The sequence below is a fragment of the Scomber japonicus genome, chromosome 18, assembly GCF_027409825.1.
Source record: "Scomber japonicus isolate fScoJap1 chromosome 18, fScoJap1.pri, whole genome shotgun sequence".
Classification (NCBI taxonomy): Eukaryota; Metazoa; Chordata; class Actinopteri; order Scombriformes; family Scombridae; genus Scomber; species Scomber japonicus.
In genome coordinates this window covers 8612235-8629028 of record NC_070595.1, presented here as the reverse complement: position 1 = coordinate 8629028, position 16794 = coordinate 8612235, and the positions used below count along the sequence as shown (strand labels likewise).

General features: G+C 40.2%; 1 protein-coding gene across 1 annotated transcript; it reads right to left on the bottom strand.

Moving 5' to 3' along the window:
- Positions 1-256: 256 nt before the first annotated feature.
- Positions 257-5462, bottom strand: txn2 (thioredoxin 2). Its single transcript, XM_053337803.1, has 4 exons — positions 5409-5462; positions 3475-3752; positions 1336-1459; positions 257-506 (listed from the first exon to the last, which is right to left on the bottom strand). The coding sequence occupies exons 2-4, from the start codon at positions 3750-3752 to the stop codon at positions 390-392; spliced, it is 519 nt and encodes a 172-aa protein (XP_053193778.1). The 5' UTR covers positions 5409-5462; the 3' UTR covers positions 257-389.
- Between the last annotated feature and the right edge of the window lie 11332 nt (positions 5463-16794).

Below are 16794 nucleotides of genomic sequence, written 5' to 3'. Positions count from 1 at the left end.
ATTTTCCCATTCTATAGACTTTTACAGCAAACTGTTACCCACTCTAGAGGTATGAAATATAAGCCGTGGAACTGTCATATTATTTCGAGAGAAGTGGACCTGCACGGCATGAGCTTAAAAGGTTAATGTAGGCACACACCCATTACTAGACAAAAGAAAACAGAGAGACACAGAGAGACAGAAGCAATAATGCACAGCAGAAGCAGTGTGTCTAGGGATGGGTGTGAGCAACTGAGAGTTTGCCAGCTGGGATTGTGGCATGGATTTCTTTATGCGTTGGTTGTTGTTTAACAGGCTCATAATGGCAGCTGACTGCGGCCGACCATGCCGGAATCATTAAAAAACACGGCACCATAATAGTGGTGAACGGCGGGGATGGGACAGTTGGTTTATTGTCCAATGATCTTGCTGACAAATGAGTCCAGCTCATCATCGTCTTTGATGCCCACAAAATGGTCAACGACGTCGCCTCCTCGCATGGCGATTACTGTGGGAACAGCTGATACCTGGGGACAGAACGAGTTACGCGTTATATGACACAAATAATAACATGACTTAACATCCAATACATTAAGTAATATTCAGTTCATTACCCTCCTTTCACTGTCAAATTATATCTCTTTACACAGCAAATAACAATGTCAAGTTTATTGGTAGAGCACTTTTCATTCAACGGGGCAGCTTCAGGTTGCCCCCAACACAGATAAGATCCACAGAGAGGTCAAATTCATGGGAAGATGTTCTGGAGTAAACTGAAAGAGGCTTATTTCGGTTAATCAAGACCGGTGGTCTGCGTCCACTGGGAAAAGGGAGGTTCTGTTTGCTTATGGCTTCAAAGAGCACCAATTTACAGATTGTGTACACAGGGTGAGGTACTTTGAGTTTACGCTTATGAATTCTCAAATTACCACAACTAAAGTATGCATTCTATGTATTGTTTATTCACTTTATCTTATGTTTAGTAGTATTATCAAGCGGGTTTTATGTTCCATCTTATGCACATTTACATGTTTCCATGTGAAGCACTTGGTGAAAAAGTTATATTTATTATCATTATTATATAAAAGCTTAAATGTGGAAATGGTTATGACTTTTCTCAGATTATCTAGTAGTTTGTTCCAGGACAATAACTAAAAGCCTGAGGACCTGGATCTTACTCTGGGTACAGTTTGACGCTAACTGCCAGATGACCTCAGGGGTCTGCTTGGACTGTGGTCAGTGAGCCAGGACTTGTTAGGACTTGAAATGCTGCTTTCTCAATGAGATGCAGCCTTTTGAGATGTTTTGGCAGTTCAGTTTAAAGACCATGTATTCGATAAAAACTGTGAATCTCACCCCATATTCGATAGCCAGGTCTGTGTGATCGTCTATGTCAACTTTTGCCATGGCAACACGGCCTTTCTGTTTGGCTACAGCCTTCTCCAACCTTGGCCCAAGGATCTTGCAGGGACCACACCACCTAAAAACACACATCAGAACAAATGTTTAAGTGTTTATTCCCTAAAAGAGAACAGCATTGAGTATGACCAGGAAGAGGAGTGTATGATGAAGTCTAATACAGATTTTAAAGGGGTATGCCATCAATTTAGTATTGCACCTCGATAAAGTTGGGAGGTATCTAAGAGAGAAATTAAAAAGGAGAATGGTCGAAATCAAAGCCACATAGGCTGATATAGCCTGACTTTTAGTCTAGTATGGGTCAAACTCCAGAAACACTGGATCCTATATTTCCCAAAAGGCAATTCAATAGTCTTTGATTAGGATTTTCCTCACTGACAAACATCATGTCCAGTTTCTAATACAGGCTTTCTATTAAAAATGTTAAAGCCTCAAGCCATACTTGACATATCCCTGATGCTTTTGACTTTCAAATATCAATGAACTACAATAAAGCAGAAAACATGATTATATAGATAGTAATGGCATCAGAGCTGCAACAATCAATCAGCCGATCAATAGAGAAAACACCAACATTTGCTGGTTGTAAAATGTGCGGAATTGATTTTTTTTCTGTGTCATACATGAATGTACACTGAATCTCCATGGTCGTCTCTATTCAGTCTAAATTAACATTTTAACTCCAAACTCTGTTTAAATTCAGATGCCATATGTTACAGTTTAGTCTCCACATCAGAATACATCTCGGGTACATCTTGTGTCAAATAATCCTATATGAGGACCTCTCTATAGGACAAGATGCATCCAGTGGCATGTTGCGACAGCTGCTGTGTAACCTCACATGACACATACCTTGAAAGTGGAATCCCCACAGTCAGTTGTATACATGTGTATTTATTTTTAACAGTCAGACACATGCTGTATGTATGTAACACCTTTAGACATTTAAAGAAACAGTGTAGCTGTAAAACAAAGTCTTACCCAAGGTCACTGCTTAAATTCCTGAATTTCTAAATTACAAATAAGTGTTCATACAATAACTGAATAAATAATTTAGGAGAATTTAGGAGGTCTATTTCAAAATATAGCCTTCACCATTTGTAATTAGAAACCATATGTTCAACACTGCTCCTAATGCTATTGTCCTGGTCTAACCCACTTATACACAGTTTTACCACATCCACATGGTTTGTGACATTACATTGGCTTATAAGTATGCTGCCTCAAAACACTGCAAATTAAGACAATATCATCAGTTTGACAACACATTACAGAAAAATGTGATGAACACGTCTGAACATACAATCATGATGCTAAAATAAACCAAAAATACTTCCATGTTAACTCATTATCCATCACTATTGACAGATAGTTGACTTCAATAATGCCATGAGTCACCAACCAAAACCAAAACAAGCTTGTCCAGGCGTGTTCGTGACAATTTGAAGCGTCCTTTGGAAACCTATCCATTGTGTTGTCTGAAATGAGTTGTTGAAATTTGCAGCCTATTCTCTAAATGCTGCTTATGTGTAGTCATATTGATGAAGACATTTCATTCATTTGCTTGTGTTTTGTCTATTTGCTGCAGCCAGACTGATATATCAGTCAGTCAATATTATTGGCCTATCACAGATATATCGTATTGGTGAATATGTGCCAATACTTTTCATTTTTTATTCATAGCTAATTATACTTAAATTAAATTCTCAGCTTAGTGTACTGTTTCAGTGCACTGATGTTATTTCATACAATAAAGTTCATTGTTAAACTGTAAAATATAATGCCATCATTACATATCTTGGTCACTAGGGTTTGACCACATTTAAGGGATCATTGCAAAAAAAAAGAAGGGTGTTTATGTTTATATTCTGTACATTTAATATTATCGGCCAATGAATCGATACTAGAATCATTTTGCTCCCCAATATCAGTATTGATATCGGCCCCAAAAGTCCAGTATTGATTGGGGCCTATTATTTCCATGTATTTTCTTAAGCTGCAGTGGATTGAGCTCTCAGGGCCACAGTAAATTAGGTCAGATAGTGATCTACAGCCATCTCTCCCTGAAGTACTCACTGTGCATGGAAGTCGATTAGAACGGGCAGTTCACTGTTGATGACCCTCTCTGTGAAATCTTCGTGGTCCTGAACATTGAAGGAAACTTCACGGCGGGAAGTGTGAGGAAGGACGCGAGGCAGAGTGCGTGAGGGGGAGAGGAAAGACACCCGGGTCGTGGCGGACTGCAGGGAGGTGGAAAAGGAAGAGGAGGTGATGGTGGCCGTGGATGCTGGGAGGCAGCGGATCTCTTTTGCCGGAAGTGTCCAAATTCTACGCACTAGCAGCCTGTGAGCCATCTGAGCCAAAAACAGAAAAGAAAAGAACAGAAGATGAATGTTGATTAATATAATTCATGTTGATTTCGAGCCAGTTTGACACTGGTTGAGTCAAAAGCAAAGGCACTGCACAATGTTGATACTGTATCACAAGGGGACAGTTATGTAAGGCCAGTGAGTCTACATGCAGGGGTGGGAATGTGTTTCCTCTATGATTTATGTGTTTTTAGCTCAAGCACAAACAAGGTTTAACTAGATTCTCCCATGACTGTAATGACTTAGTTATGCAAGGTCAGAAATCCCTCACAAATCTATAAAGACACTGTTACACGATTTATCTGATTTTAAATAAAAAAGAAGGTTGTCAGGAACCCACTTTAAACTCTGCATCTATTTAACATGCAGGGTTTAAAGTTGGCACCAGTTTGCTAGGACTAGGATTAGAGCTCCTAATTAGTCAGGTAATGATACTTGTTTAGAACATCAATCAGGATTACTTTTAATAATCCATCAATGATTAAAATAATTTATTTGCTGGTTCTTGGTCTTTGAATCTGAAATTCTTTGGAAAACATTTGAATAAGTCAACTTGGACTTTTTCACCAAGTTAGAGACAAAACAATAAGGGCTGCTGCAACAAATTATTATTATTGAATAATCTGCTGATCTTTGTTTTTTCCAATTAAATGAATAAAATATTTTTAAAAAGGAAGGCAAGTTGACTTCTTCAAACGTCTTCAAATGTCAAACCTTTAGATATTCAATTTACAATGATGGATGACAAAAAAGGAGCAAATACATACATTTCAGAAGCTGGCACATATGAATGTTCATCTTATTTTTTGTTTTAAAAATGACACGAATGATTAAACAATTATCAAAAGCATAACTGATCATTAATTTAAATCATTTTGACTGAATAACAATTGATCTGTACAATAATATGCATATTAGTAATTTATGAATATAACTTAATTGCAGTCCAAACTAAGATATTATAATCACAGATTGACAATAAAGACATTAAGCATCCCACTGATGATTATATGGGATCAGTAGCTCATTACCCTGAACTGACTGATAAAGGAAACACTTAACATGATCATTACATATTTCTGTTATCATTAAACAACACCATCTCTCAGGTATTAATCATGTGTAACTGGTACAGGACATTTGTTTCCTGTGAATTAGTACACAAACACTTCTTAAGAAAAGCCAATATTAGCTAACGTTAATATTTAAGTAGTTTTTCAGGTTTGTCCACTGTCACAGTGTTAAGAGGAGTTAGTTAAATGAGGTCAGCTTCACTAACAGATGGTTTACTCAGCCATGTTGCTCTGCTGTTACAACACACTCACTCAACAAAGACGAAGACACAACAAACTGCTTCAAACATGTAACATAATGACTCTAGATAATATCTAATCCTTTCCCCTCCGGCTTGGTCGGAGGTGTTTTAAGTTAGCTCGTTTCCTCCATTAACCTATGTTACGTATGACTTTGCCCTCTTCGTCCTACTCCTCCTCCTCTTCTTCCTCATAACATTACCACCGCCTCGTCACGCCGTGAAACACACAAACACTGAAACCGGAGCTCGCAGTCCCGCCATACATTCATAAATGACACGTACGGTACAGATAAATTCACACAATAAGAGACATTTTCAGTGTTTACCTTGCCGTGTAGCTCTGGTTGCGCTTGGCCTCGCGGACCAATGAAGTGCTTCCGCCGTAGTGCCGCAGACTATAAGCCGTTTTTTATCCAGCACACTGCTGTGAGGAGCGCCATCACCTGGCAGAACCGAGAAGTGCAGGGCCGTTTGTTAAAGGGATAGTTCGTATTTGTTGTATGAGGGACTTCAGTGTTTATCACCTGCAGTTTGAGTCGGTAACCCCCAGTTTGGCATGGAAGCTAACGTTATTGCTGTGAACGGGGGCATCAGTAAAACATAATTTAGTGATCCAAATAAAGGCCCACCTAAAAAAACACCGAACTTCTGTATTCCTACGCATTGGCTACTCCACACTGTATTACACTCAAGACCATTTTCTGAACAGAAGGTTGTTTCTGCTGAAAGTGGAAACTTTTTAATTTTAAAGGGGTGGGCCTTCTCATGCATGATTTGTGATATCACAACTAGTTTTGAAGCCAAGGCTGCTCAATATTCGACTAGCTAGTGTGATGTTGAAACTGGAAGGCTCCAGTGCACAAACACTGAGTATTTATAGAGTTTTGAATTTTTAATGGGAGAGAAGGAGTAGGTGTAATGTTTTTAATAAGGAGATGTGTTCCAGTGAGGTAGAAAAACTATCTACACTTCAAGCAGCTACAACAGTAAATAATACTTGTGTGTTGATGCATCAATAAACTTAACAATCTAAACTGTAACATACAATAACTGAATTAACTGTGCACAAATAACAGGGTTCTACACTTTCTAATAACATACAATGTGTAAGCCAAAGCCAGATTTTGCCTGCTATTTGTACACCATGGGCTGAGGGTCAGTTTTTTGCAGAATGAGTATTTTTACCCTTGCTTCTATTATGTCTTCACTTTTACTTGAGTAGGACTTTTAATACAGCAATGAACTATTCTATACTTTGGTATTGGCACTATTAATTAGAGGATCTGGGTACTTGTTGCACTACTGAGTATTCTACAGTTTGAATTGACTTCATCAATTTGAGTTTCAGTTAGTGATTTCCAGCTTAGTGCAACAGCACTAAGCATTATGTTTTTAGATACAACATTCTTCGTACCAAAATTTATTTTTTTTTTCATTTAAGGCATATTTTGATGTGTCTTCTAATAATGATGACCCATGTAATCTTAAAACACAATATTCTTTAGTTATGATATAAGACCTTCAGTTAAATGTTAAATCAGTTGGCTTTTACATGGGTTCTCTTTGCCAAAGACCCACCAGTAATTTCAGTGTAACTCATAATGGGGTGTTGATTGAATAATGAAGGAGATGCTGACAAATATAAGTTACAGAGTGACTATAAAGTGAAGCTTGTGTATATGCAGACTGTGATCTTTGTTATTTATTTGACTCAGGCATATGTGGCATTGGTCCATGCTTTCTATGAAAATAAACGTTAGATAAATAAGATATTTTATGAGTACATTTAATAGTTCATTCAGTTAAAGCAATAGTTTGACATTTTGGTAAATAAAGCTTATTTTGCTTTCTCGCTGAGAGTTACATGCGAAGATTTATACCTCTCTCATGTCTGTATGGTACATATGAAGCTACCTGCAGTTAGCAGTTAGCTTAGTTTAGCATAAGGACTTGAAAAAGGAAGAAAAGCCTAATCTGGCTATGTCTGAACATAGCAAAATCTGCCTACCAACACCTCTCTAAAGCTCACTTATTAACACTATATCTCGCTGATCTGTATACAAACTATAATGTATATAACAACAGTACTCTATTTACAGATTGTAGAAAGGAGATACTGTATAAGCCAAGAAATAATCTGGCATATAATTGCTTATATAACCACAACTTGCTGTTTTCATACTTCAGTTTTTGTATACATTAAACAAAAAGGTATAACATGTTAATCAGAGAGCTTTAGAGGTGCTGGTAGGCAGATTTTGTAACCTTTGGACCAAGCCAGACTGATCTTTTACCTCCTTTTCCACTCTTTATGCTAAACTAAGATGGGTTTTGTTGGTGCCATTATTCATATGTGCTATAAATAAATTGAGTGTGGATCCAATCTTCTTTAGTAAATGAAAAACCCTATGCTCTCTGCTCACTACTAGTTCATGATTTATTGAGATGAAATAGGATGGTCGATGCAGTGTGCCTTTCATGTCCAAGAGGGCATCAGGATGAAAGAGAGAGACGGTGGGTGGGTGGGTTGTTTGTAATAGAAATGGGTGTCACCCGAGGCTCAAAGTCAGATATACTGAAAGACATGCTGGACGGGGAGGATCACGGATGTTCCATGTTCCAAGTTGTTGAGGTGAACCATTTCCAGGACCAGATGATGAACAAAGGAGGACAGATTAGACATTTTGGTTCTTTGAGCTACCTGGACATTTCTAAAGAGAAGCATGGACATTTGGCATGACCACCACCGGGCATCCTTTTGTGAGGTTAGAGTCAGTCTCAATTTGTGTTGTATGGTTGATACATACACAAAGACTCTAGTTTCTAACTCTACCTCTATTCACAAACTGTTTTACTTATATTGACTTGTTTCTAGTGTGTAGTCACTGCAAAAACGACCTCCATTTGGACATATTTTTCATTTCTAGGAGAAGTGCAGTTATAAAGAAGATTGCTTCAGCGAAAGGTCTTTTTCATCACCCTCACTTTGGACTCTTGTAAATCTGGGCACAAAAATCACTTTGAATGAGGAGAATGAGCCATTTATTCCTTTACAGGAGGGAATCTGAGTGGCAGTTGTGAAGCACATTTCGAATAAAAGGATGGATAAAAGAGCTCAGGGGAAATTTGGAGTTTTGAGACCTTCTTCCAGTCTTCGACCTCCACCACTTTTTCGTAGCATCGGACCACCTGGGCTTTCTGCCAGTCTGCCCCCACACAGACGACTCCGCTCCATATTCTGCAGGTCCAGAGCTGTGCTTCCTGCAAACACACACACTATTGAAGCCTCGGATACACACACCTTTACGGACATACAGAAAAGCGACCATGCTCGTGTGATTATGTGTCCGTTGGGTTGCAGTGACGCACTCTCAGAAAGTATTCAGTCCAGCATGGTGGTAAATGCTCTGCAACCTGAAGCGGACTCATTTCTACACAGGAGAGCTGAGTTTAAGTCGGGTGTTTTTGCAGACCCACGGTCTCTACTCTCAGCAAGCCGTCAGGCACAAAGCAAGCAGCAGGACAGACAGCTGTTTTCTCACATCTGTCCATCTGAGAGAGGCACTGGCAGAAACAGAGGCAGGCAGGGCAGGTTGGTGACTCCACTCCAGACATCAGAGGATGCTGTGATCAAAGAACGGCAGCAGCAGAAGAGAAGAAGGAGGAGATATAAGGTGGAATGTGCAGGCAAACAGAAATATTTAGTGCCATCACTCTCTGAGAAGGAACAGGACGTGAAGCTTTGCGAGTGGTTGCAAAGTCTGGGTATTGCGGATAACAAGGAGAAGGACAACAGCACCACAAACAACCAGAAGCGGCTATTTGTGTCCAGTTGCAGGAGGGGGATGATGGGCCACAGAGAGCCAGACACAGCGGCAAGCCACAGGAGAGACAGACGCCCCCATTTCCTCCCTCCCATCTGTCTGTCAGATACCCTCCTACATGTGCCCCTCCTGCTTCCTGAAAACTCTCCCCCACCCTCACCTTGTACATACCCAAACGCCCCCATCCACTCCCTACCTGTACCGCCGCTGCAGCCGCTCACATCAAGGAGGAAGTGAGATGCTGTCGGCCAGCCAAAGAAGGGAGACCGCTGACTTCCTCAGGTCTAGAGGTTCTGGCTGTGTTTCAGATTCATGTTATGTTCTGTTCTCGCTAGTCCACATTTCAAAGCTATAATAAAACATCTGTTATCAAATACATTAATTCATCCCATCTTTATTGTTACCTTGTACATGTATTTAATCTAATTTTAATTATTAGATCAAACAAGGGATGTACAGTTTAATGCAATCAGGTGCAGTATCTCTAGTTGGTGAAGTTGTTTAATCTGTATTATTATATCAATTGTTCATGAATACAGTGAGCTGAATGACACCTTGTACACTTTGTATTATGATGATGTTGCATGAAATTATTTAACAAGACCCTCTTGTTGTTATTTCAGCATTTCCAGACATTTATTTGAATCACTTCGTTGTTATTTTCCTGAGCTGTTTGTACATGTTGTGTCCTCATTTCTGCAGCAGAGGGCGCTGTCCAATGAGCAGACAGGAGGTGTGTGTGTATGGGGGGGGGGGTGTTTATTAGACTGCGGCAGTTGGGGCCTGAACAGAGCAGTGCTCTGTGTCCTGGCTGAGGTAGGATCTGTGTGTCAGGACCAGAACACACAAGCCTCAGTCCCTCTTACCGCTCACCCCTCCTGCACATGTTTACCCTCGAACGCAGCCCAAACTGTTTGTGAGTGGGGCTCTTTTTTTAAGGCAGCTCACCCCCCAGCCCTCTTTCCGCCAAATAAACATTGCACCGGAAATTGCAGGGATATCTGGGATTTTTGAGGGGTCCCGGTGGAAAGGAGGAGAGGGCTAGAACAAGGGTGCTCTCTGTGACACCTTGGAGGTGAGGGGAGGGCAAAGGCGCTGAGGGGAGGGGCAAGGGGGTTCAGGGGGGAGGGCGTGACCTTGCCTTGGGTGGTTGGCAGGGTGGGCACCATCAGTAAGATACATATCCACTGACGAACAGGTACAGGTGACCCAGTTTCCTTTAACCCCATCAGGACTGCTGGGGCCTGGAGTGCGTGCTAAGCCTGACCTCGCTCGTCACTGATGGAGCTGACCTGGGCTAAAGGTCATGAGGGAGTGATACTCAGTGACGCAGAGCAAGCTGTACTGCGTGTCTCCTAACAGATAACGACTTCTTAGGATTGCTCTAACTACCGCACCTGATCGCTCTCCTCTTGTGGCTGTTAATTCCTCCCTTCTCTGCATCCTCACTTGTTTTCCTGGCTGCACAAGGCTGCAGTTGGGAATACAACAGCCATTGATGAAGCTGAGGTTTCATAACAGCCCCTGACAAAGCACGCCTGAATGGGAGGGTGTGTTTTCTTTGCGTACACAGAACGCTCCCTACCCGCCTTTGTGTGTGAGTTTTGTCCCAGCTCACTCCCTATAAACCCCTACGTCTTTTATTTGATAATAACAGCATACCCGATGGAAAAGCACACAGCATAAAGCCTGTTGTTGAGCAGATTGTGCCAAGCAGATGATTACAGCTGATGACCTTGTATTTATTTCAATTAGTGTGAAACTGTATACTCAGTGATTTTTCAGTCTCCTTTTGCTGGTCTGTCATCTTTTTTTAAAATGTTGTGACTCGTCTCTTTCTGTCTGCGCTTACCACTGGCCTGTAATTGACATATTCTGACTGTCTGTCCCTTATGAAGACCATGTTTTGATTATAGTCAATTAGACTAAATGCAATATACATATATATATATATGTATATATATATATATATATATACATATATATATGGAAAAACAAAGAATAGAAGTTCAAATGAAAGCCTCTCTCTTCTTTCATTAAGGGTTTCAATGTCTTAAAACACAGAGCTATGGGCTGTATTTACATGAACATGAATATGTAATAAGAGAGTGCAAATTTGAGTGCATGAAATATAGCCTAGCACATATGCATCAGCATGTATGTGTTTGGGGGGATGCATGTGTATAGATGTGGACATGTGCCTAGGATGACACACCTGACAGCTGTATGAGTTTTTGTGCATGTGTGTGTGTGTGTATATGTGTGTGCGTATATATGTGTATACCCTCCCTGTCTCCTTTTCCCAGCACCACTCTTATGCCGATCTATGTCTCAGTGTTTGGGAAGTCAACAGTAGAGTTCCTGTTCTTGGTTTAAAAATAACTTTTGGACTTAAATTCCTTGCCCCCCTCTTCTCATCCTTCCTTACCGGCACTCTCCTAACCTCTCTCTCTCTTTTTGCTTGTTTTTCTTTCCCCTTTCTTCTCTGTTTTGGAACAGGCTGCACTCTGCGTCTCGCTTTTTTTCTCAGTCACCCTATAGCTGTCCATGCTGCACCCTTACCCACACAGACACACACACACAGACACACACACACACACACACACACACACACACACATGTTTATTGCAGGTGAGTTGTTGAGGCACAAGCCCAGACAACAATCATACAGTATAGTATAATATTGCAATGTCAGTGAACTCACTCACTCACACTTGATCCTCGAGATGAACATGATAGACAAAAAAGAAAAAAACAACAACAGATACATCAGAAAAAGTGAGGTAAAAAAATAAATAGCCATGCTAATGAGGCTGGTACAGTATTTAGCACATAGCAATACTGTACCTCAAGTCAGCATGCCTGCATGCTCACATGTGACAATGCTAACATGCTGATATTAAGTAGATATAATATTTAGCATGCTCATCATCTTAGCAAGCATGTTAGCATGCTAACATCTGCTATCTAGCATTGATTAATAACAAAGTAGCAACAAAAAAAATAGAAACAGCTGAGGGCAATGGAAATGTAATCAGTTTTGCAGATATTTGATCATGAAGCAAAATATTAGACACATTGAAAGTTTGACTTGATAAAGCATAAGCACAACAGCACAACCTGACCTACAGTCAGAAGGTCATCCAATTCTATTATAGTAATAATAAAAAAAGAGTAGTGCCGGAGATCTTCCTCTGCTCAGTTACCAGGCCCTCAGAATAAACATTCAAAGGAGTGTTTGGATTTAAGAGAAACCAATCTACTAACCAATCTTGTCCCAAAAGCAAATTGTCTTTGGACACTCCCAAATGTGACCCAGTGTATCTATAATGTTGGAAACCTTAAGGTTAAAATAATGCATCCTGGTTAGAGTAATACTGCTGTATACTGCTTATCCAGTTAAACTGTGATAATATCAAATAGGTACTAACAACAGGCCTCTTACCATTCTTCCTCTGTTATAGGTTCTTCTGCAAATCATTTCTCTGATTCTGCAGGATGTTGTCTGAGGACTCTTGGATACCTGTAGGGACTATTCAAAAAATATTGGGGTGATGAAAGGAGCTTAACCTTGTGTTTCAATTTGTAAAAAGTAAGGCCCTGCTTAGGTTTATTACAGTCAAGTTTTCTTTTAAGCCTCCTCTTGACATAGAAATAAGCTGCAATACCATCCCCACAAATTGGTACAATTTATATAATCCTGTTCCTGGTTTAAATGTACCTTATTATTGTATTTTAATGGAACATAAACTGTGTGCCACTTATGTAGAGAAATACAGAGAGAGAACTGTTGAAGTGTGGCACAAGTGAAAGTTGTCTTTTTGATGTGTAACTTTAGGGAAAGGCTAACATAAATTGTAAATTCAGGACAAGAAGACAATAAAGGACCCTACTCTCTCAGAAAAGTCCCAAACTTACAAAAAACTACAATACACTGCCACTATTGTTTACATATAAATACACCTGTCCCCTTGTGTTTAAGGAGTCCAGAGTGATGTTTTCTTACGGGAAACTTCAGGCTTACTTATGTTACGTTGACATAATAAAGCTTTGCAACTGAAGATATGTTAAAAAATGTCGTTAGTATATTCCTCATATGCAGCTTTCATGTCCTAAGATGACTGGATCAACTGTAAATCAAAGGTGCTTACATGTACGGGAAGCAATAAAGAGACTGTATGTGTGTTGGGTTCATATTGATATTTATATTTGTTTGAAGGCTGTATCATATAAAGAGTAAGAGCTGTGTCCCCATCTGAGAGGAGCATTGCAGCAGGTGTGGCAGGAGCTCTCCTGAACAAACACCCCACACCTGTCTTCCACCCCCCCCCCCCCCCCCGCTTCCTCTCCCTCATGTATAAACACACTCTTTCTCAAAGCTTTCCTTACGGTAAGAGCACCATTTTTCTGCTTGACTCATGATGTTATGCTCCTCGTGGCGAAAAGAATTGGATGTGAAAAGTGAGCGGCTTTTGTTTTCCACTGACCTCACACCGCGATCCTGTTCTTCTTGTTGTCTCATTGCCTAATACAGCGACTCCCTGGTTGCTTTTTAACTCCCAGTCTATCTGACTTCTTTTGTATTTCCATCGACTTGTTTTTGAGCTTTTCAATCTGTTTCTCACCTGCCATTGCTCGCCTTCCCCCCCCTCCCCCCCCTCTCCCTCCTCCTCTCCACCTCTGACCGTTACCACTCCTTTGACTTTTTAATAGTTGTGACAGGAGAGGTTTTCCAGTGAACTCTCAAAGCAGACTTGTGTCACTTTAACCATTACGACTTGACGTTCACTGTCAGCTTAGAATGTAAAGGTCAGCACACAGGGCAACTTCCCAGTGGCCGTGTCTTGTATCCCCAAGAGCAAATGAATGCCTGTACTTTGGTGTGTTGGAAATTCTGCATGTTTGTTTATTATGTCTAGGATGGAAGCCGCTCAGACCAAAGTGGAAAGGGTATAACTCTTTGATGAGGAAATGGAACTTGAATATGAATACAACAAAAACATTTTTCACCCTCTGTATGTGTGTGTTGTGACAAGGTGGGTACACACACATACATTCACACACACACAGCTTCAGAGAATCCAGTGGTTTTTCTTCCTTCATTTTCTCCATATGTGTTGGGATTGTTTACGCAGGCCTGTTACATCACCTCTGCTCACTGACAGAGAGAGATGGATTGTGTGGGAAGAGGATGGAGGTTTGGTGAATACATAATTTTGTTCTCTGTGTAGGGCTCTGTGTGTTTGTATCTGTGGGCGTGTGAGCACGTACTGTATATACATGATGGTGTGTATTAAAGGACCAGTGTGTAGAATTTAGTCTAGAATTTAATCTAGCGGGAATGGACTGGGAATATAATATTTTTAAGTATGTTTTAATTATGAAAAAAAAAGAATCATTGTGTTTTCATTGTCTTGGAATAGGTCCTTTATAGCTACATAGGGAGCGGGTCCACTTCAACAGATGCTGCCATATTACGCCTCCATGTTTCTACCATAGCCAAGAACAAACAGATCAGACAGTGGCTCTGGAGAGGGCCTTTAATGTTTTTCGGAAGTTTTCGGTCATCGTAGGTTCTCTTACACGCTTGGGAGAGGAGGGGAGTGTATTCATTTGTTTGCAATCTGCAACCCCACCACTAGATGTCACTAAATCATAAACACCGGTCCTTTAACCCCATCTTATTTATTATCATTATGTCACAGCATCCATTTTACTGAGTAATAAATATAAGATGATTTTTGACAAACCGTAAAGGTCATTTAAAACCACTTAATGCTATCCTGAAGGTATTTTCAGTATTTTCTGAAGTACCTGGAAAATTACTCTTTTTGTACAACACAAGAAAAGTATTAATGGTTAATTTTGTGCAAACACACAATATGATAAACACATCAATATAGTGATAGTACTTAAGTTTGAGCAGGAACATGTGTAATTTCTGACTTTGATTGCATTAGGAAACAGAATAGCAACTAGGGAACAGGTCAAAAAACTTTCTTTACTGTGCAGACTAAATATTTTTTCATCCAAAATGGATGTGAAATGTTAAATGACTCTCTGCACTGTAAAGGTTTTTCATTTTAAGTTGGTTTAATTTGAAAATGTATGTTTTCTTCCTAAAAGTGTGAGTGAGAATAAGCTCAACTTGAATAATTTGTTTAAAGTCCTTTCAAAGGTTGTGAACATGTAAAAACAACTGAATTACATTTATTGAAATTGAGATAACAAAATGGAATAAATATTAAATTCAATCAACAAATCCCACTGACACATAACAGTCCGATTTTCCTTTTAAATTTACATTCTCAATCAGATTTGTCACTTTTCAATTGACACAAAGTTATTGGAGATACATTTAGTACCAGTCAGTACAGAGACAACTTGTTACACTGCTTCTAGTGATGGTGTTTATTGGAGGTGTGGGAAAGGACTGAAATGAACATTGTACATCATAGTTAGTATTGTTGTTAGTATTATCTTGAACTCCACCAAATTGGAATTGTAAACTATGATTTTTATTTTACAGAGTGGTTTTTTTTTCAGTGATTACTAGGTATGTATTTTTAGGTGGTTTGAATATAAAAGTAAATACATGATAAGCACAAACAGGAACTTCATGTGTTATGTGCTTGTGGAATGAGTTGCTGATATGCAAGAATGAGTGTGCTTGCAGGCCTTGCAATATGCAACCATCTGCATGTTTGTGCAGTACAACCCTGCTGAACACACCACTCTACATGTGACCGCTGGGTAAGTGCAGGGGTTGATTTAAAAAGGATGAAGGGGGGGATGATATCTTCCCTGTTGGCACAAATGACTGCAAGCATCCCTCAGCTTAATGATACATTTTAAGGAAACTGCAAGGGAAAACAACAATTTAGCCACCCACAATCCCTCTCAGTGAATTTCAACAAGCAGCCCACAGCGTCACTGGCGAACAGTTTAATGTGCTGGTGCGCCTGAGAGTGCATAGATGTGGAATACGCATTTAACCCTCTCACATAGAGTATCAGTGTGTATCGCTGACTGCCAGCTCGGGTACTGTATGTGGCTGGTTTCCTGTGTGCATGTCTGTGGGGATGACAGGAAGATTATCTGGGCAGTCCCCACCTCCGCTCTGCACTCTTCAATAAAAACCCTAAACTAAATGTACTAAATTCTTGTCTGTTTACATGGGTAGTGTGTGTGTGTGTGTGTGTGTGTGACTGTATGTCTGTCCGTGTGTGTGTGTGTGTGTGTGCGTGTGTGTGGGAGGTGGCCTGGGAACCTTTGAGTAGGTAAAGGGATGTGAGGACTAAAGACAGGATATGGAGGAAGGAAAGGAGAATGATGAATTGCACAGGAGATTATCATAATCATTTTCAACATCACTATCACTCAATCATGTAGCTGTACGCAGCTCCACTCTGCTCTCCTTGTGTATGTACTTTATCTCTGCTGCTCTTGTCCGAAAGTGTTTTTATAAAGTGCGGGAAGGAAATTCCTTGCTGTTTTCCATGGCTGCCCCCAGTATTAATGTAGCTCAGACTAGCAGCTGAGTATATTTATTTTACTTTTCACAAAGCAGCAGCCGGACAGAGGTATGCGTGTGAAAAGGACTTTAAAGCATCAAAAATATTATTTTCGCTCAAACATAAATAAATAAACACCCAAAAGCCAGGTCCTCTTTGGAATGTAGTAATTCTGAATTTTTATGAATGACTGCATTCATGCTTGGCCACGCCCACCCCCACCTGAACCCCTCAGCTCTTGGTGTTGGAGTTCTAAGCCCCGCCCCTCAGCGCGCCCATGTTGGGATACCTTGGAAGCGCGCCTGTGTCCTAATTGGTTAAAGGAGGTCCGGGGTGGGCGTGGCTGCCATAAAAAGCAGGGGGCTGATATAAAA